The 19172-nt window shown below is 63.1% G+C and overlaps 6 protein-coding genes across 6 annotated transcripts; 5 read left to right on the top strand and 1 right to left on the bottom strand.

Moving 5' to 3' along the window:
- Positions 1 to 10: 10 nt before the first annotated feature.
- Positions 11 to 6126, bottom strand: JCM10292_002253 (uncharacterized protein; the record flags this gene model as incomplete). Its single annotated transcript, XM_076647759.1, has 11 exons — positions 11 to 1787; positions 1848 to 2586; positions 2645 to 3330; positions 3383 to 3419; positions 3481 to 3697; positions 3757 to 4374; positions 4453 to 4785; positions 4849 to 4941; positions 5001 to 5108; positions 5165 to 5284; positions 5383 to 6126. The coding sequence occupies 11 exons, from the start codon at positions 6124 to 6126 to the stop codon at positions 11 to 13; spliced, it is 5472 nt and encodes a 1823-aa protein (XP_076506581.1).
- A 788-nt stretch (positions 6127 to 6914) lies between these two features.
- JCM10292_002252 (uncharacterized protein) lies at positions 6915 to 7909 on the top strand (the record flags this gene model as incomplete). Its single annotated transcript, XM_076647758.1, has 4 exons — positions 6915 to 7343; positions 7405 to 7468; positions 7544 to 7785; positions 7877 to 7909. 4 exons carry the CDS (start codon positions 6915 to 6917, stop codon positions 7907 to 7909), a joined length of 768 nt encoding a protein of 255 aa, XP_076506580.1.
- Positions 7910 to 8630: 721 nt separating this feature from the next.
- On the top strand, positions 8631 to 9545 carry JCM10292_002251 (uncharacterized protein; the record flags this gene model as incomplete). Its single annotated transcript, XM_076647757.1, has 2 exons — positions 8631 to 8974; positions 9047 to 9545. 2 exons carry the CDS (start codon positions 8631 to 8633, stop codon positions 9543 to 9545), a joined length of 843 nt encoding a protein of 280 aa, XP_076506579.1.
- A 461-nt stretch (positions 9546 to 10006) lies between these two features.
- JCM10292_002250 (argonaute/piwi family protein) lies at positions 10007 to 14766 on the top strand (the record flags this gene model as incomplete). Its single annotated transcript, XM_076647756.1, has 22 exons — positions 10007 to 10545; positions 10666 to 10759; positions 10824 to 11036; positions 11109 to 11415; positions 11474 to 11486; positions 11564 to 11900; positions 11983 to 12090; positions 12152 to 12219; positions 12274 to 12342; positions 12432 to 12721; positions 12798 to 12945; positions 13012 to 13137; positions 13196 to 13213; positions 13273 to 13348; positions 13417 to 13558; positions 13615 to 13664; positions 13729 to 13837; positions 13896 to 14002; positions 14058 to 14193; positions 14246 to 14342; positions 14406 to 14492; positions 14553 to 14766. The coding sequence occupies 22 exons, from the start codon at positions 10007 to 10009 to the stop codon at positions 14764 to 14766; spliced, it is 3348 nt and encodes a 1115-aa protein (XP_076506578.1).
- Positions 14767 to 15527: 761 nt separating this feature from the next.
- PHO85 (cyclin-dependent serine/threonine-protein kinase PHO85) lies at positions 15528 to 17016 on the top strand (the record flags this gene model as incomplete). The annotated part of the gene is made up of 9 exons (XM_076647755.1): positions 15528 to 15532; positions 15590 to 15623; positions 15719 to 15736; positions 15800 to 16179; positions 16236 to 16379; positions 16437 to 16554; positions 16611 to 16689; positions 16748 to 16820; positions 16884 to 17016. 9 exons carry the CDS (start codon positions 15528 to 15530, stop codon positions 17014 to 17016), a joined length of 984 nt encoding a protein of 327 aa, XP_076506577.1.
- A 628-nt stretch (positions 17017 to 17644) lies between these two features.
- Positions 17645 to 18731, top strand: JCM10292_002248 (uncharacterized protein; the record flags this gene model as incomplete). The annotated part of the gene is made up of 5 exons (XM_076647754.1): positions 17645 to 17816; positions 17876 to 17950; positions 18007 to 18282; positions 18353 to 18610; positions 18679 to 18731. The coding sequence occupies 5 exons, from the start codon at positions 17645 to 17647 to the stop codon at positions 18729 to 18731; spliced, it is 834 nt and encodes a 277-aa protein (XP_076506576.1).
- Positions 18732 to 19172: the final 441 nt, after the last annotated feature.

The following is a 19172-nucleotide window of genomic DNA, read 5'->3' as shown; positions in this document are numbered from 1 at the left end:
CGGTTTTCTATCAGATCCTACTGCGCACGACGCGCTCGAGAAGCGCGCGCTGCTTCTCCTCGAGACCGCCCTTCCCGCGCGGGACCCTCCCCGCCCGGAACGCCGCCAGCAAGATGCGCTTCTCCCAGTCGTTCAGCTCGAGGTCACCGCGTTCGCCAACGACGTTCTTGACCGCACGAGGGAGGCGTTGATGGAAGGACTGGAGGTGCGGGTCTTGCGCAGGCGCGACTGCCCCGGCGGGCGAAGGCGAGGTGTCGCCGTTCATCGTCGCAGCCGCGTCAGCCTTGCCGCCGGTCGCACCCGTCCCATTGACCTTCTTGTCACGCGCCTTGGCGTCTTGCGCGCCGCCGCCTGCTGCGCGTATGAGCTCGTGCAGCGGAAGGCGCTGCAAGCGCTCGACTTCTTCGAGCGGTACGCTGCGCTCCGCGTAGAACCGGCCGAGGGCGGAGGGGGCAAAGTCGGTGCGACCAGAAGGAAGGATGGCGCAGCGCGACTCGAGCTCGTCGACGACCGAGTCGGCGAAGCGAGAGAGGAGGCTGTCGAACGAGCTCGAGGCGGGGGACGACAGGTCGGGGAGGTAGTAGGACGGGTTGGCCTCGAGGCGGCGCGAGGCGAACGTCCAGGAGAGCTGGTCAACAAGGTCCTGACGATTCTTGACGCGCCCTGCCGTGACGTCTCCGAAAGCCGTGGTGGCAACGAGTGGATCGAGCGGGAGGTGTGACTCGAAAACGACGCCCTGCTGGAAGTACTTGCCGTAGAGCTCGGCCTGGTCCTTCTGGCACAGGACGAGGAACACGGCTGACGACTCGGGCGAGGGCGGTACAGCAAGCGCCTGCATCTGCAGCAAGTCCGGCATCGGGTACTCCTGGACTTCGCGCTCGTCCTGCCCGTCCGCACCTGGCCGGATCGCGACGTATTGTGCGCTCATGACGATGACGAGACTCGAGCGGACGGGAAGCGTCCAGCAAGCCTCGCGCGAAGCGACGAGCACGCGAACAGCGCCCGAGCCGAAGAGCTCGAGCGCGAGACGCTGCTCCGCAGCGGGCAAGCCTTCGTGGAAAACAGCGATGCCGTGCGTGAGCGCCTCGGCGAGGTCCGGATCCGTCACCGACTCAGCGAAAGCGATGACTGTGTCAAGCGAGCCGTCGGCGACGAACGAGTCTTCGAGATCGCTGGCCGAGTGCGTGACGAGGTCCTTGGCCGTGATGCGACACTGCGAGCGCGACGGGACGAAGGCGATGGTGGAGCCCGCGGCAGTGCGCATGGCGTCGTACGCTGGCTTGACCATCTGGCGGAGCAGAGCATACGAATGCGGGGTCGTGAATGGCTGAAGGTTGGTCGTAAGGGAAGTCGTGCGGGTTCCGGGCGCGAACGAGTAGACCGAGTGTTCGGGCACGTCGAGCCAAGCACCGACGCTCGTCGCGTCGGCCAGCGATGCGCTCGATCCGACGATGCGCGTGCCCGGGTAGGCCCACCGCAAGCGCGACAGGGCGAGCTCGTACGCCGGGTCCAGCGCATGCAGGTCGTGCGCGACGATGAGATCAACGCTTTCAAGCGGGCGAACCTCGCGACGAAGCCGTCGCAAAAGCGGGTTGGGCGAAGAAACGCCGATCGACGGGGACGCCGTGACAAGACTGTCAACGTCTGCGTCGCGGCCGATGAGGTAGACAGGGATTGCCGACGTGCGGGTGAAGGCGTTCTTAAGGCGGAACATGACCTGCCGGGCGAGGGCCTTGCGCGGCGTGAGGAAAAGAATGCGGGCAGAGGGGTTGATGTTGAAGGTGCGCCTGCAGAAGCTTCAGTCAGCAGCCTGCGAGGCGAGCCTTTCATGGAAGGAACAAGCGAACCACATGGCAAGCTCGAGCAGCGTTCCACGGCTCGGTGCAGATGGCGAGCAGAGGAGGACATTCGCGGCGGAGTGGAACACCGCGTGGAACGCCTGCGTCTGAACCGGGTCGAATGTCGGGCTCTCGCTACCGTACAACTCGCGAAGCTGCGGATGCTGCTTAAACGAGTCGTTGGCGTTGAGCAAAGGAAGCTCAAGAAGCGGGAGGTGGGTCGGCGGCGCGGGCGGAAGGACGAGGCCGCCGAGGTCGACGTAGTGCTCTTCCTCGGCACCGATCCAGCGGTCCGAGACGGCGCGCACATACAGCGCCTTGGGCGCATTGACGACCGGGATGGTGAAGTGGAGCTGCAGCGTCGTCGTATGCGGGCGCACGAGCATGCGCGCGAGCTGCAGGATGGCGAGGTTCTCGTCGTCCTCGACCCAAACCCAGAACGCCTCGAGCGAGCCGTGTTGCCTCTCAGACCACTCAAACGCCTTGCGGAGCTCGAGGCGCACGCGGAGAAGGTCGTGTGCGAGAGGCTGAAGCGAGGCGGAGATGGCGAGCGAGGGGAACTGCCGCGCTGCCTGCGTGGCAAGACCGCCGAGACGCTCGTTCTGGTGCACGAGCGTTCCAAAGTCCTTGTCCGACATGGCCGCGACTTCGCTGATCGGCAGGTCGTCGGCCCATCGCTCGATGTTGTACAGGAGGTCGGGCGGGAGGGCGAGCTGCGAGAGCGGATGTGCGAATGGCCACATGCGCTCTGTGCAGGACAAGCGTGAGCGTCTGGCAAATCCTGGTCGAGAGTACGAGACACGGACTCTCGATCGACTTGCTCATGTTGAGAAGGACATGCGAGACCGGCGCCCACCGCTTGGCCATGGCGATCTCGAGGAGCGCGCGGACGATACGCCCCGCGTTCTGCGAGACGTACCCCGTGTCCGAAACGAGCGCAAAGTCTTCGATATAGGCGCGCGAGATGTACGCCTGGAGGAGCACGTTGACCTTGCCGGCGCTCGATTCTGTCCCGCCGCGGACCTGGCACGGGCACGCCGTCTCGATGAGCTTCTTGAGCTCCTCGACCTCGTTCTCGCGGACCTGGATCTGCTCGAACTCGACGCTCGCGGCGATCAGCGCGAGGATGTCGGCCTCGCTCATGCGCGGGCGGAACATCTTGTTGAAGATTTCGATTGACGCGTCGCGGATGTAGTAGCGCGCGGCGATGCGCCCGAGGTCGGTTGCGGTAAAAGTGCCGAGGTCCGGGTCGTGCTTGATCATCTGAACCTCGACGAGTCGCTTGGCCGCGTTGTTGATGAGCGCAAGGCGTTTGCTGCCCAGAAGCGGATCGTCCTCGACCTCCGCGGCCGTCATGCCGTACACGAGCGGGTTCTTGCGCATGCGGACGAACAGGTACGAGTAGCCGAGCCAGCGCACGCCCTCGTCCATGTTGGTGACGGTGCCCAGGCTGATCTCGGCGTTGAGCGAGTCGACGAGTCCAGCCGTGAACCTGCGGAGGCGGAGTTAGCCTCGACTCGAGACACTGTAGGCATCAAGCTCACTTGGACTCGATCGGATGTTGCTGTGTGATGGCCGAGACTGTGGACGATATGCATTAGTCTTGCGAGAAGATAGCGAGAGTAGGCAAAGCGGAGCGCACCATAGTGGTCAATCTTATCGCTCGTTGTGCAGATGTAGCCGACACCCTGGTCCTCGTACTGCGGGCGACCGGCACGACCGAAGATCTGGAGGACGTCGAGGATCGAGAGGTCGACGAAAGCACCCTTGCCCGCGTCGTACACCTGCGTGCCCTTGATGACGACGGCGTACGCCGGGAGGTTGACACCCCAGGCGAGGGTGGCCGTGCAGCACAGGACCTGCGGGCCGAGAACAATAAGGATCGTCATCGAGGACGAAAGTGTGGCATGGAGCGCACCTTGGTGACGTTGATTTCGAACATGCGCTCCGAGATGTTGCGGTCCGAGCGAAGCATGCCAGCATGGTGAATGCCGAAGCCCGCCGCTGCGAGCTCCTTGAGTTCGCGATTCCTACTGCTCGCGAGGTCGCGCTTGAAACCGAGCCACTTGGCGTTCGTGTCGTCTCCGGCGCCCGGGTCGAGCAAGTCGGCGATGCCCTCCTCGATCGCTTTCTCGCGGAGCATCTGCGCAGTCTTGACCGTGTCCTTCCGCGCGTGGACGAAGACCATGCACTGATGCCCCGCCTTGACGAGCTCGGCGACCTTGTCAAACGCAGCTTCATCGAGGTTGTTGCGCGACTGGATCGAGCCGGGCTTGCCCTTCACGCCGACGAAGTGCTGCTCGAGTGGGACAGGGCGGAAGGACGAGTCGAAGAAGAAGAGACCCGTGTAGCGATTCACGCCGAGGAAGTCGGCAACGTCGACGTAGTTGGGAAGCGTCGCCGAGAGCCCGACGATGCGGATCAGGCTCTGCATCGACTCGACTTGACGCTGCGTGCGCGCAACGATAGACTCGATGACGGCGCCACGGTCTTCGTGCAAGAGGTGAACCTCGTCAATGATGAGGAGCTTTACTTTCTGCAGGTGCGTTTTCTCAACGCATCAGCGACCGCATTCTCGACAACGCCGCAGATGGCAGGAAGCCTCCGCACGCACCTCGGCAACCTCGCCGTCTCCACTGCCCGCGCCCTTGCGCGTAACGACGTCCCACTTCTCGGGCGTCGTGACGATGACGCCCGTCTCGTCGACCTCCTTCTTCGTGAGCTTCATGTCGCCCGTCAGCTCGCGCACCTTGACGCCAGCCCATGCGAGGCGCTTGGCAAATTTTGCGGTGACCTCGGCCGCGAGGGCCTTGAGCGGCGCGACGTAGACGATCTTGTAGGCCGAGGGTGGCGGGAGAGTCGGTGGCGCGGAAAGCGAGGCGAGAGGGCTTGTCGAGAGATTGGAGAGACAGCGGAGGATCGTAAGGAGCGCAACGTCGGTTTTACCCTGTCAAGCAGGCAGAGGTTCAGTATCTTTCGAGGATTGCCGTTGGCGCAATTTTGGACGAACGGCACCGGTGGGAGCGCAGACGAGCATGTTCTCGTTGGACTTGTACCCGACAGGGTAGACGATCGATTGCAGCCGGTTGAGCGTTTTGTAAGCCTGTGGTTGACGGGAGCGTCAGTACTGACTTCGCCATAAGGAAGCGCGGCTCGACGAACGTGGAAGGTGCGTTGCCCCCATGCGTCCATATCCTTGATCGGCACAAGCTTCTCGTTGAAGCGGAAGGGCACAGCTTTCGGTGCTGGGATAGAGATCTCTTCGTAGTGCTGCATGATTTGCACATCAGTCGGAATCGGACCATGCGAAGAGGAGGAAGACTCACATCCTTCGTCTCGCGCGTTGTGCCGAGCGGCAGCGCGAGCTTCTGCCCTCCGAGACTCACGCCGCCGCTCTTGTTCGAAATGTAGACGTTCGGGTACTGTGGCGCATCTTCGACAGCAGGCTGCATGGGGCAAGGCGTAAGCTAGGTCTCGAACATATCTGTCGCACGAGACTTGGTCCTAGCCCAGGCTCGTAAAACATCACAGGAGCGAGACGCACCCTGCGGCCCGACACGAGCGCGCCTGGTCCCCTCGCAAGCTGCTCCTCGCGGATCCGCATCCACTCTTCGACATCCGGCTCGTCGAAGGCCCCGTCCGCCGCGCGCCCCTTGCCCTTTTCGCGCTTGGCCATCTTGCGGGCCATCTTGGCGGCTTGCACCTCCTCGGCCGTCGCGAACGTGAGCTGCGAGCCAGGCGTGTAGTCGCGTGCTTGCGCCGACAATTGCGAAGGTCCATCGAAAGCGGCTCCGGAGAGGCCGGCATGCGAATGCATGGTCGGCGGCGCAGCGGCAGAGAAGGCTTCGGCAACGATATCTCGCCGCCGCCGCACGGCCTCGCCCATGTCGTCGAGAGCGTCGAAGCCCCAGATCTCGAGGAGCTCCTCCTGAATCTCGGCGTCAGAGCGCGCGCTCTGGAGGACTTCGAGCGCGTGTGCAGCCCTGACCTGGTCCGGCAGGGACGAATGCAGCCATGCGAGGGCGCCAGAGCTGGAAGATCCGGGTGCGGCAGTCGACGTCGAGGGAACGGGTGCGGGCGAAGGGGTGTGCAGGAGGGAAGGGTACGGGTCGCGATCGAGCGCGGCGACCGGCGCTGGTGCTTGTGCGAGAGAAAGGACTGTGTTGGGCGGAAGACTTGCTCGCACGAAGCTGAGCGCGGCGTCTACGGGCGCATCCACCCGAGTCGCGACGGTCGAGGCGAGCGCGGCGACAAGAGCCGCGGGAGAGTCTGGCTTTGGCTGGGCCATGCCTGCGTGGGTGCACTCGAGCTGTGCAAGCTCTGTCCCGTTCGTTCCTCGATGCGGGGCGAGCTGCACGAGGTGGACTCGGGCGTCATGAAGTCGAGTCGGCTCGCCTTCGCCTCGCCGACACTCGCCAGCTCACCCTGACTCGCTGTAGTACGGTGAAGCCCCTTGGACAAGCAACTTCAAGACCTGCCACGCTTGATCGGCCGGTCCCGCGCTGATTTCAACTCGCTTGCTTCTTCATCAGCTGTGTCCGCGAATGTGATCTTTCTGCTCATAGCAGCCCGCTCTGACGAAGCACGAGACTTATGGCATGCGCCTCAAAGCTGCTTCAACGCGATGCGCAGCCAGTCCCGCTGCTCAGCACCTGACACGCAACCTGGCCATGCATCCTCTGACTCCTGCACTCCTTTGATGTCTCGCTCGCCTCGTTGGTCCCTCGAGGGCATTCCGCCGTCGTACACAGCGCTGCCGTGCGGTCTTATCGTGACGTCCACATTCTTCCTCAGGGCGGTCTCCCCAAAACTCGAAGCGTGCACCAGTCTGTAGACTGGGTAGCCGTGCGCCATGCGCGAGCCACGTGCGGCTTCATCGAATCACCTAGGAGCACGCGGAATGATCGAGCATGGAATTGTTGCGCGGACGCGCGTTTCCACGCGTGCGAGCGTGAGGCGACCGCTTGCATGCGCATCTCTCCGCACGGCTCCAGGAGAGCCGCCAGATTTGCGCGCCAGCTCATCTCGTCTGCATCCGCCTTCTCTCTGCTTCCGCACAGTCACTAGAGTCCGGAAATGGGTGGCTTAGAAGGCGGCTGCCAGCTGACCTTCGCGTATGGCCTCGGCGTCTCGCTCGTCTCACTCCGCGTCGCGCTCGGCGCCTACACCCTCACCTCCCACGCACTCTCCTTTGTAACGTTCCTCTCGGAGCGTTCGTTCGGCGGTGCAACGGACAAGGCGAGCCTGCGCGTGCCGCCCGAGGTGTGGGCGCTCGTGCGCGCAGAGGTGATCCGCCTCGCGCTCCTGGACGCGGACGCGGCGTTCGCCCGCAAGGTCTGGACGGCTGCGCGTGACGCGGACTGTCGCCGTGGCGGCAAAAGGCCGACGAGCATGCATGACCTGCTGGGTGACCGCCCGTGTGGCTGCGTGCAGAAGGTGCTGACGAAGGAAGCGAGCGCGGTCAAGTGCGCGAACCCGTATGCGGGCGAAGGCGGGGAACAAAATGTACGTGACAGGTCACGGCGTCAGTCTCGAAGCGCTGGCTAACCAGGACGACCGTGCACAGGCACTCGCCAAGCTTCTCGGCTCGTATGGCTTGCTTGCGCTCCGATTCTTCCCCTGCACCGATGGTGCGTTATTGCAGCCACCTGTGGCGGGTGTGACGCTTGGCAGTGGCGCGAATGGGACACCGGATGGCGATGAAGATGACGAAGAGAACGAGGATGACGCCGAGTGCAGCGAGTACGGGGACGACGAAGACGAAGACGAGGAGGAGGATTCCAGCGGAGAAGGCTTCGAGTCCCGCTGGAACAGCGGCGTCTTCCTCTCGTATCCAATGAACCGGTCGTACATCGACTACGATGCCTGGTTCGACAAGCCCTCGTCCTACTATACACGCGTCGACACCTCGCTCCCGCCCGACCCTACCGCTCCTTTCGACCAACTCGTACGCGAGTGGAATCTCTGCCTGTCGAGTCCGAAGCTCGAGCCGACAATCGCCCGTCAGGCACGAGGCTCTCGGCCGGTACTGGCTTCAGCGGACGACGCTCGCCCCGGATGGCACCTGTTAACTTACTGTTATGTCCTAGTCTAGCGAACCAGAATGATCTTCTTCTCGTTGACCGTCTCTGCAATTGTCATGTTCGCGTGCCGTGCATTTCCCCGACCCGAAGAACTCCCCGAGGGACTACTCGCGATGTGGCGCGAGCCTTTGTTGCCGTTCAAGACTCCCTCGACGCGTTCATGTACCGCAGGCAGAGTCTGATGGCGGAACGAAACGTGGTCGCGAACCGGACTGAGGACAGCGGGAGCGTCGAAGGGCATCGTGGACCTCGCAACGATCTCGGGCTGCCCGCGTCGGAGCAAAGGTCCGCGTTTAGCCGTATTTTATGCCCAAGACCTGGACCAAGACCTGGAAGGAGAAAGACAAGGCGTGGTTCTCCTCGTTTCCGTTTGACTTTCGCTTGCAGTCGCCCTGAAGCACTGCCCTCCTCAGACGGTGCGGCGCTCAACTGCTAGCCTTCCAGCTCGAGTGCGCACAACCGGTGTCTGAGCGCGCCCCTCCCGACGTCTTCCTGTCGTTCGATCCCATCGCTCGACGACGTGGCGACGCTGCTCTGGCTCCACTCCGCTGACACAGTTGGTGCGTGCAGCCCGGCATACACCTGTAAAGCTCTGAGATTGCTCACCGGTGCTAGCGTCTCTCGCCTGCAGCGCCCTCCGCCTCGTCACGCTCACTTTGCAGCACGCACCACCGCGTCCGCCTGCCACTACCGAATCTCGCCACTCGACATGTGCGCAGCTCACGCCATTTTTGCCTACGGCATCACCGTGACCACGCCCTCGCTCGTCAACGCCGCCGACCGCTGGCCGAGCTTGCAGGGCCCGTTCCGTTTCTTCGACCTTATCGCGCTGCGCAAGCGTCGCGACACCCTGAGCTGCTCAATTGGAGGACCGACGACCGCAGCGAGCCTGCCGATTGAATTGTGGGACGTCGCGAGGCACAGGCTGGTCGACAGCGAGCTCAAGGATGCGGCCCTCAGTCTGGCAGAAGAGCTGCACTGTCACTCCTCGGACGGCAGCCACAAACACGTGTGGGAGGAGTACCACACAGGCGGGATCGCGCCGTGCTACTAGTGCTTTGACGTATTCGAGGGCATCGGAAACAAAGAGCGGCTTCAGGTTCGCACACTCCCGCCGCACCGAAGTCCAGATGTCATCAACTCTATCGCCTCCCTACAGCGCATTCACACCCTGCTTTCCGAATTTTCCTTACACTTGGCAACCGACGAGCCGATCCGCGCCGACATGCCGTCCAGCGCCTCAGTCTGGTGGGATGCAAAACACGATCCGGACACCGCTTTGTTCGTCGTGTTACCCTCCAAGCTCTCGAAGACGAACCCACGCACCTCTCCTTTCACGATCACAAGCGAATGTGGCGAATACGGCGGCCCGAAAGGGCAAAGCATCTATGACGTCTCGCTCGAGGTGCCGAAAAACGCTGAGCAGTGCTTTTCCCCCCTCCTGCGCCTGCTCCACGTCGTGCCCGTCGACGTCTCGGACGGTGCGCTTGCTCACTTGTGCGCTGAGAACGCCGGCCTGTCGGACAACCAACTCGTGCTCAGGAGCCGCCGCTTCGAGGTGCTCGACCTGACAGAGGTCAAGCCGTCCTGGAAACTCTTCGTTGTCGACGAGACGAGTTGGTAGTGCGGTAGCTCTGTTTCACCTTGTCCAACGCTTGCTCACGCGGTTGAGGGTAGCAAGTACTTGAGGAGCATGAGCGAGTCTTGAGTCTCTTCCGCGTCGGTAAGAAGTTCGCTTGCGCTCGCAGCTCACGACCTCGCTTCTCGGCTGACGCCCGGCGTCCCGAGACCGCTGGCAGCAGTAGCTTGTTGACACACATATCTGTCGACGTCGTTGACACAAAAGTGGAGGAAGAGCGAAGCACGCAGGAAGCGACAGAAGTCCTCGCCGCCGGGAAAATCCGAGAGAGAACTAAATGTGCCTCAGTAGAGTGTACAGCCTGTCAAAAGCCAGCAAGAGAACCAAAAAGGGCGACCGAGTGAGACTGATTTTCGCGTCTGGTGACGACGCGACTTGTCAACCTCGCTTGTCCTCCCGTCACCTCGCTTCTCGCGTCTGCTCACTCGGAGAGACGCGCAGAGGTCATGAGCTACCAGCAGGGCTTCGGCCAGAGCTCTCACGGCGACTCACGCGGCCGCTACGACTCGCCCCGCTCCGGCTCACCGCCTCGCTCGACCCCCGGCGGCAACTACAGCGACTACGGCTCGGGCGGGTACGGGCGCGGCGGAGGAGGCTACGACAACGGCTATGGATCCGGTCAGGGCGGGCGCGGCGGCGGCTACGGTGGGCGGGACGGCGGGAGGGACTCGTACGGCAGCGGATCGGGTGGGGGAAGGCGCGACTCGGGCTACGGCGGCTCGCCTGGCCGCGACAGCTACGGTACTGGAGGAGGAGGGAGTGGCTATGGCGGCGGTGGAAGGGGCGGCGGGGGCGGCGGGCGCGGTGGGCGCGGAGGAGGTCGCGGCGGGTTCGGAGGAGGAGGCGGCGGCGGAGGGCGCAACCCGCCGACTGCGCCGCCGCGCTGGGTCGACCTCCCTCGTCTCGCCCCGCCCGTGCACGCCGACCAGGCTATCGTCAATGGGTCGAAGGCGGCCGAGCCCGAGGCGCGGCTCGACTACGGCAGGTGCGTCCGCTCACTTTCCTCCGCTCGGACGGAGCGCGCGCTGCCTTGCCGAGATTGAACGCTAGCGTGTAGACGCGGGGAACCTGTACCGAGCGCTGACCGAGCGATGTGATGCGGCAGCAACAACGTCGTCCCGGGCAAGGCGATTGAGCTCCTCACGAACACGTTCGACCTGAGGATTTCGGAGAGTGCGATGACCTGGTACAAGTACGAGGCACGTCGTTCTCGCCCCCCGCCCGCTTACGTTGGCGGCTGACTCGCTTGTCGGCTCGCTGCAGGTCATCATCGCCATCGAGCCCCGCCAGGCGCCCGACGGCTCGACCCGCAACCCGCGCGGCCCGCCGCCGAAGAGCGTTCTCCGCAAGGTTTGGGCGCAGATCGAGGGCGACGAGGCGCAGGGCCGCACCAACTTCTTCGGCGGCGTGCGCCCTGCCTTCGACGGTCGCACCGCGGCGTACGCCAACCGGCGCCTTCCGAGTGACCCTGTCAACGTGCGTTCCTTCTTACTTCTCGTAACGCAGCGCATGGACTCGCGGCTGAATCGGAAATGCTTGCGCCTGCAGATCACGGGCATCGCGGCGCCGGACCGCCCCAACATGACCTTCTCGGCGACGGTCCGCAACGCGATCGCCATTCCGCTCGCCTCGATCCGCCAGTACTTCACGGGCGGTCGCAACGCTATCTACAGCGAAGGCGAGGTCAAGGAGGCGCTGCAGGCGCTCAACGTCCTCATGTCGCACGCGCCGGCCAACCTCTTCTACTCGACGCGCACGTCCTTCTTCGTCTCGGACGAGGCGGCGCGCAAGGTCCGCATTCCCGGGGTCGAGAAGGTGGCGCTCGAGATCGCGCCGAATTTCCTCGAGCTCTGGCGTGCGTCTTGATTTTTTGCTCGTCAGTTTCAAGCGAGACTAACGCTTCACTGTCGCAGGCGGTTTCTTCCAGTGCGTCGTGCTACCCCCGGCACCCCTGACTCACCTGTTTTGCTCTGTGTCTCAATCGGCTGACTTCTTGCACTCAGGTCGGTCCGCACGTGCCCGCAAGGACTCCTCCTCAACCTCAACACCACCTCGACGGCCTTCTTAAAGACGGGCTCGCTCGTCGACTTCGTCCTCGGCTACTTCCAGACCAAGAACATGGCGGGTCGCGCGCCGCATCGCTCGGACCTCGAGGTCGGCCGCCTGCAGGGGCACGACATTGTGCAGATCAACCGCCTGCTCAAGAAGCTCGAGTTCGAGGTGCAGAGGGGCAACAGTGCGCCTCGCATCCGCACGAAGGTTCGCGCCGGCGGCATTCAGCAGCAGCGCCCGCGCGACCACCAGTTCCAGACGGCTGACGGAGCATGGACGGATGTCGAGGTGCGTCGCTTTCCTCCCGCTGTTACGACACCGAACCGGTGCAGTGCAAAGCTTGGTACTGACGCAAGTTCACCTTTCCCAGCGCTACCTCCAGCACCACTTCGGCGTGCGCCTCAACTACCCGGACCTTCCGCTGGTTGAGACGAAGTCGGGAACGTACTACCCGATGGAGCTCGTGCACGTCTACGAGGTGCGGCTCTGTCGAATGACGAGTTCGCAACGAGGCTGATCAAGACAGGAACGCTTCGCAGGGCTCGAAGTACATCAAGCGCCTCACGCCGCAGCAACAGCAGCTCGCGTCGGGCTTCCAGACCCTGCCGTACATTCGCCCTTGTCGGCTCCTTGCGCTCGAACTGACCACTCATTCGTACAGTCCGGGCCAGAAGCTCGCCGCTGTGGTTCAGACGCGCGAGCGCATCGTCGCGAACATCACCCAGGACCAGTAGGTCGCGCTGCCGCTCGCGTTCAGCTGGCCAGACGTTTCCAAAGGCACTCTCGCTGACTCGTCACGCTCCGTCATCTCCGTCTCAGCCTCGACTCGTTCGGTGTGCAGGTATCACTCTCGCCCAAAATGACGCTCGGCCGCATCCTCGCACCGCCTGCCGCCGAGTACTCGAGCCGCTCGCCCGGCAGCTTCACGCAGGTCGCCATCAGGGACGGAGAGTGGCAGATGCGGTTCGACAACCGCTCGCAGGCGTTCGAGCAGCTCTTCATCACGGGCGCCGCGCTCAAGAGCCTCATCTGCATCGTTCCCTCGGAGGGCGACAAGCAGCGCGCGCACGTCTGGCTCGACGGCCTCCTCGGCAAGGCGGCTGGTCTCGGTACGTTGCTTCAACATGTCTGCTCGGGTTATCGAGGCTTGCGAGAACCCCAACTCACTCGCCTTCGCGTGTGTAGGGATGAACCTCTCGCAGTTCCCGCGCAACCTCCCAAGCGACGCGATCATCGTGCGTCGCCCGGGGACGTCGGTGCATCAGACGCTCGACCACGCCCGGCAAATGGCTCGCCACCTCTACCAGGACAGGGAGCTCGACTTGATCTTTTGGTGCGCCGAAGTCGCTTGCCTGCATGCAGACCGGCGGCACCCTAACCATTGGTTCCGCGATGTCAGGGCCTTCAAGGAGGCGAATAGCCCCGAATACGCCGTCTTCAAGGAGGTCTCGGCGTCGTACGGAATCGCGTCGCAGGCGCTCCAGACGAGCCTGCTCAGCAAGACCTCCGTGCAGGTCTTCCTCAAGTGCGTTCTCGTCACGGAGTCATGAACTCTTGCACACGAGCTGATACTGCTCTCACAGCGTCGCCATGAAGATCAAGTGCGCTTCCCATACCCCACTTTACCCTGCCGTGCTGCTGACATCGCTCGCGCCCGTAGCCTCAAGCTCGCCGGCTCGTGCTGGAGGCTCCAGAACGGCACTATGGGTGGGTGGTATGAGAGCAACACTCCCATGGTCTTCATACGTCTCGGCCCTTCCCCCGTCTCGTCGAATTCGAGCCTAACGTCTCACGATCTCGACAGCACGGCGCAGACCTCTCTCACGAGCCTGAAAGGCCCTCGGTCGCTGTTGTCGTGGGGTCGATGCACGGCCTCGGCATGCTCTACGAGGAGACGATCCGCGTTCAGCGCCTCCGCGAACCGACGAACCGCAACGACCCGCACGGTATGTTGTCAGTTCTACATTCCATCTTCAGCGTACGAACAGCCCTTCGTGCACAGCCAAGGCGAAGAAGAGCGAGGTCATCATCGACCTGTGCGACATGGTGCTGGCAAGTTGCTTCAGCGTCTCGACCCGGGAGAACCAGTGAGGATCTGACTCAAAAGCGTTCGCAGTTCCTCCTCGAGCGCCGCGTCAAGTCGACGAGGCGCTGCCCGCCCGACTCGCTCGTCTTCTTCCGTGACGGCATCAGCGAGTCGGAATTCTCGGCGGTCAAGACCTTCGGTTCGCTGACTCGCTCAGTTCGTTCAATCATACGGCACTGACTGCCGCGCCGATGCAGAGGGCAACGCGATCTCGAATGCGTGCCAGCAGCTCAAGGCCGACCACGCCATCAGGAGGCACCTCGGCGAGAGCGAGGTGCAGAAGCTCGACAACTGGCAGCCGAAGGTGTGTATGCCCTGCCCGACCGAGCTTGCACTTGCTGACTGAGTCTCCCACGCAGGTGACGCTGATCGCGGCGCTCAAGAGACACCATGTGCGCGCGTTCGTCCCCGACCCGCGCGACGCGAAGGACTTCCAGCGCGCCGGCAACATTGTTCCGGGCACCGTCTTTGACCGCGATGTCACCGACGCCAAGGGTGCGTAGCGTAGGCGATCTGCGGAGAAAACGAGCTTACTGTTGCTTCGCAGTGCTCGACCACTACGGCGCGTCCCACAAGGCGCTCATCGGCACGACGAGGGCGACGCGCTACGTCGTGCTCACCGACGAGCAGGTTCCCCTTCTCCGGTGCGTCTTTGACTGCTGTCCTCTTGAACCAACGCAGCCTAATCAGCGATACTCGAGGAGTAGCGCCGACGACGTCCAAGGTCTGTGCCACGCGCTCTGCCACGCCTACCAGAGGTGCAACAGGGCCGTCTCAATCCCGGCGCCCATCTAGTGCGTCTCGGGCAGTCCTCTCGTCATTCACTCGCAATTAACTTGATGCGATCGTTGCAGCTACGCCGACCTCATCGCGAATCGCGTACGGGGCTGGTTCGCGCTCGCCGACGACTCGATGTCGCAGACGGGCACGCAGCACTCGGCGACTTCGCAGACGCGCGACCAGGACTACAACCAGGCGAAGGTCGTGCTCGATCAGACCGAGGCGGGCCGCAACTCGTTCCGCGGCGACCGCACCAAGCCTAAGCCGCCGGCCATGTGGTGGTGCTGAAGTGCGCCACTCAACGCTGGAGGGACCGCTTTCGCTGGAGGAGCCGCTTGAAGGGAAGAGCCGCTTTCGGGTGGAGCAGCAGTGGAGGCTTTCTTCGAGGAGGTGCGCAAGGTCTTCCTCTCTGCCCACCGCGCCTCTCTAATCTCGCGTCGCCGTTCTTCGCAGTTGCTTGCGTACCGTCATCAGTACCTTTGTCTCTCAGTTCCGCCATTCGCTGTCGCGTAGTACCAGTTGTCTCGCCTTTCAGTCGTCTTTCTTTCGTCGCCGTCGCCGTCTTTCGCTTCTCGAGGAATCGCAACATCCCTTTCGGCAGCTTTCTCTCGACGCCTCTAGTTCTGTCTTCCCTCCTTTTTAAGTAGCGGTTCTGTCTCCTCTGTCTCGCGGGAAACGCTTGTGAACCTCGCAGTTTTTGGTCGTCGAGAGAGTTTCCGCGCGGCTCTGCCGGAACTCTGACTACATGACGCGCAGCTGTGCAGACGAGATTGTACAGGCTACGTTGTATAAGAACAAAAGGGTGAGACGGTTCGCGGAGACGATCGAGGCCCTCGAGACGTTCGCCCGTCGCCGTCGCTCAAGCTTCCGCTTTCCCACCGCCGGCTTCGCTCCCGAGCGCTCGCCGTGATCAGCACAGGAAGCAGCGAACCGCTCAGAGGGTAGTCGGAGCACCCTGCCTGTGCTAGAAGCTTCAGCTTCAAGCCGCTGCCCCACCTCGTCTCCATCAACTCGCCTCCCCGCCCGAGGCCGACAGGCTCGCGAGCAACATGAAGTGCGTTCCTTGACCTTATCCGCACGCCCTGCTGAAGCTCACGCCCACTGCGCACAGCTACATCCAGCTCGAAAAGCTCGGCGAGGGCACCGTGAGTTGCAGCACGTTTGGAGCGTTCGCACATGCTCGCCTCGACGAGCCACGACCCTGCGCTTTTGCTGACCTGCCTGCTTTGCATGCGAGCAGTATGCGACAGTGCACAAGGTCCGTGTACAGCTCATCCCCGCTGTCGTTGCTAGAAAGTCACTGACGCTCCCTCGCATGCAGGGTCGCTCTCGCATCACCAACGAGCTGGTCGCGCTCAAGGAGATCCACCTCGATGCAGAAGAGGGCACACCCTCGACCGCCATTCGCGAGATCTCGCTGATGAAGGAGCTCAAGCACCCGAACATCGTCCGCCTGTACGACGTGATCCATACCGAGAGCAAGCTCATGCTTGTCTTCGAGTACATGGACCTCGACCTCAAGAAGTACATGGACTCGCACGGGGAGCGGGGTGCTCTCGAGCCGGCGGTCGTGCGGTCCTTCATGTGGCAGCTCCTCAAGGGCACCGCCTTCTGCCACGACAATCGCGTCTTGCACCGCGACCTCAAGCCGCAGAACCTCCTCATCAACAAGAAGGGAGAGCTGAAGCTTGCCGACTTCGGGTCCGTTCGGCGTAAGTCCCGCTTGATCCGCTCAAGCTGATCTCCTTGCTCCGCAGTCTCGCGCGCGCTTTCGGCATTCCCGTCAATACTTTCTCGAACGAAGTCGTCACGCTGTGGTACCGCGCGCCCGACGTCCTGCTCGGGTCGCGCACGTACTCAACCTCGATCGACGTGTGGAGTGCGGGCTGCATCATGGCGGAGTACGTGTCTCGCTTTCTCCCGAGGGCGGCAGTGGGACTTACCGTTCCGCGGTACAGAATGATCTCGGGTGTACCGTTGTTCCGCGGGAGGGACAACAACGACCAGTTGAACCAGATCATCCGCATCCTCGGTACTCCAGATGAGGCGACGCTGCGGAGGATCGCGTCTGAGTCGGTGCGTGCCACTCTTGCACACCTCAGAGTGCGGTACTGACGGTTTTACATCTACAGCCCGAGGTCCAGCTCCGGCCGTTCCCGCGAATGCCTCGCATCGCATGGCAGTCGCTGTATCCGAAAGCACCCTACCTCGGTTCGTGCAATTCCCCGTGTCATGTTGAGTATCACGCTGATTGCCTGCATTTTCGCAGCTCTCGACCTTCTCGACAAGCTCCTTCAGTTTGACCCCGCTCGCCGCCTCGACTGCACCTCCGCCCTGCACCAGTCCGTCTTTCCTACCTGCTCGGGCCCGCATCCTTCGACTCTGACGCTTTCCCCTGTCCGCAGCCCATACTTCTCTTCCTCGTCGTCTCAGCAGCAGCAGCAACAGCAGCAGCAGCAAGCCGCCGAGCAAGCGAGACAGATGCAGGCGCAGCAGCAGCAGGCGGCGGCGCAGGGCGCCAAGGCGAGTGGGTACTGAGCCGCGCCAGTCGGTCGGAAAGAGGGAGGTATACACGATGACGCGTTCTGTCTTTTGTTCTCTCTGCTGTAATATTCACGTTGTAATGATCCGATCTACACGAGGAGGCTTTCGCGTTGCTCCCGCGAGACTGCGCAGTCGAGACACCGGCGGGCTGCGCAGAGTCTGGGCCGGCCATGAATGCTGCGCGCTGTGGAACGTTGAGCTGCGCTTGCCGGCGGAAGGACTGCCCACAGTGCCCCGTTGCTGCACTAGCCAGCGCTGCGTGCTTTTGTGGGGATGCTCTCGCTTGTGAGCATCGCAAGCCGGACTTTGCTCGAAAGGAACGTGACGATCCATGGGCTCGCAGTGAGCACATGCGCGCCTCGAGCTTGACCTTTGTGATCGGGGACAGACGAATGTTGAGCGACGACCTACGCGGAAGGCTCGGCCTCCTCTCGGGGCGGCCCCTCTCCCTCTTTTCCCTCTTTCTCTTCACTTCAGGACTTCCCGTTCACGCTTTCGCAGACAATCGACGCGTCAGCTTGCACAGGACCAACCGAACTCCGTCTCGCTCGAATCAAGCCAACACCGCAGCAGACCCACTCCCCCTCTCTTCACTCAACGTACCCACTTCAACCAGCACAAGATGTCGTCCCGCGTCCTCTCCCTTGCTGCTCTCATCCTTGCGGCGTCGTCGACCGTCACCGCCATCGGCGACTTCCCCTGCTCGGGCTCGAGCGACTCGCAGTCGTGCGCGGCTTGGAGCACCGACCCGGATGCGCAGGGCGAGATCTCTGCCACCGCCGTGTGCCAGCCTGGTACGCTTGGCTCGACACTCATGAAGAAAGAGACTAATGGAGACTGTGCCTGCCCGCAGACCCGATCAACCCGTCGGTCAGCTACTGCGGTTACGCTCATGCGGCGTGCACCCAGGCGACTGACTGCGACTACGGTGCGTACATCGTGATCGCCTCACGCGCGGCGTCCTCTGACAACTGGCTGCTGCAGGTTCGTGCGGCTCGGACGGGTTCTGCCGTGGCTACCTCGGCGACGCCTGCTCGTCGGACAACGACTGCCAGGCGTTCTTCTTCTGCGGCACTGACGGCACCTGCGGCGGTGCGAGCGCTGCGTGCGCGAACGGTGACCCGAGTGCGCCGATCCCCAACCCAGAGCAGCAGTGCGTGAGCCAGACGTGCGACGCGGCGACCCAGACGTGCGGCACCGCTCCTTCCGAGGGTGTCCCCAACGGCTTCGGCTGCAGCAGCAACGACATGTGCGCGTCCGGTGTGTTCCCATTGTCTTCGTCTTCCGAAATTTCCCAACGGACATTGACCCTCATTTCTCGCGCCTGCAGGGTACTGCTCGACGTCGCTCGTCTGCGCTCTCCAGGCCTCGGCTGCCGGTAGCCGCCGCAAGCGCTCGACGGACGTCTGCCCTGCCCACCAGGTCGCCTGCGCGCTCGGCAGCTCGCTCTCGAGCGGCTACGAGTGCATCGACCCGCAGACCAACCTCGAGCAGTGCGGTGGCTGCACCGCCGACGGTTCGGGTGTCGACTGCACGGCCATCTTTGGCGTTGAGAGCGTTGCTTGTGACGCGGGTCGCTGCATCGTCAGTACGTCGCGCCTGTTCTTTACCAGTCTTTCGTAGGGGACGATCCTGACCCGCCCGCCTTTCTCGCAGTGTCGTGCGCGCCCGGTCTGAGCGTCAATGGCCTGGCAACCGCCTGCGTCTAAGCAGGCTTCCTGCCTGCTGTGACTCCCGGTTCCCCAGTCGTTCTCGCATCTCTCGCATTCGCTCGCATCGCTTCACCCGCCGCAATTCCGCCTTTGCTTCCGCTACGTGGTCGTCCGTGTACCGGTCTTCAGCTGTACAATTAGGTGTACTCGTACCGCCTTCGCCAATCCCAGCTCGACCACCGAATCCGCCGCCGACTTCGCCTCTCCCACTAACTTATCCCTCCCCCTTTTTCAGCCCACCGCCTATCGCCACCTCGCGCGCCACTCGTCCGTCTGCTCTGAAGGAGCCCCCAGTTCCCCATCGTCATCGCCACCCGTCACTCGTATGCACCCCTTGGCGCGCGAGAGCCATTCGCTTGGCTGCTCCGGTTCCTCGTTCTGCGCGCCCCCACCAACACGTCCTGAAGTCCTCCCCGTGTACTCGTGACTCCCTCTTGC

Source organism: Rhodotorula paludigena (assembly GCF_050403205.1).
Source record: "Rhodotorula paludigena JCM10292 DNA, Rt_paludigena_JCM10292v1_ctg11, whole genome shotgun sequence".
Classification (NCBI taxonomy): Eukaryota; Fungi; Basidiomycota; class Microbotryomycetes; order Sporidiobolales; family Sporidiobolaceae; genus Rhodotorula; species Rhodotorula paludigena.
The sequence above is the reverse complement of the archived record's forward strand: the minus strand, read 5'-3'. Positions and strand labels throughout refer to the sequence as shown.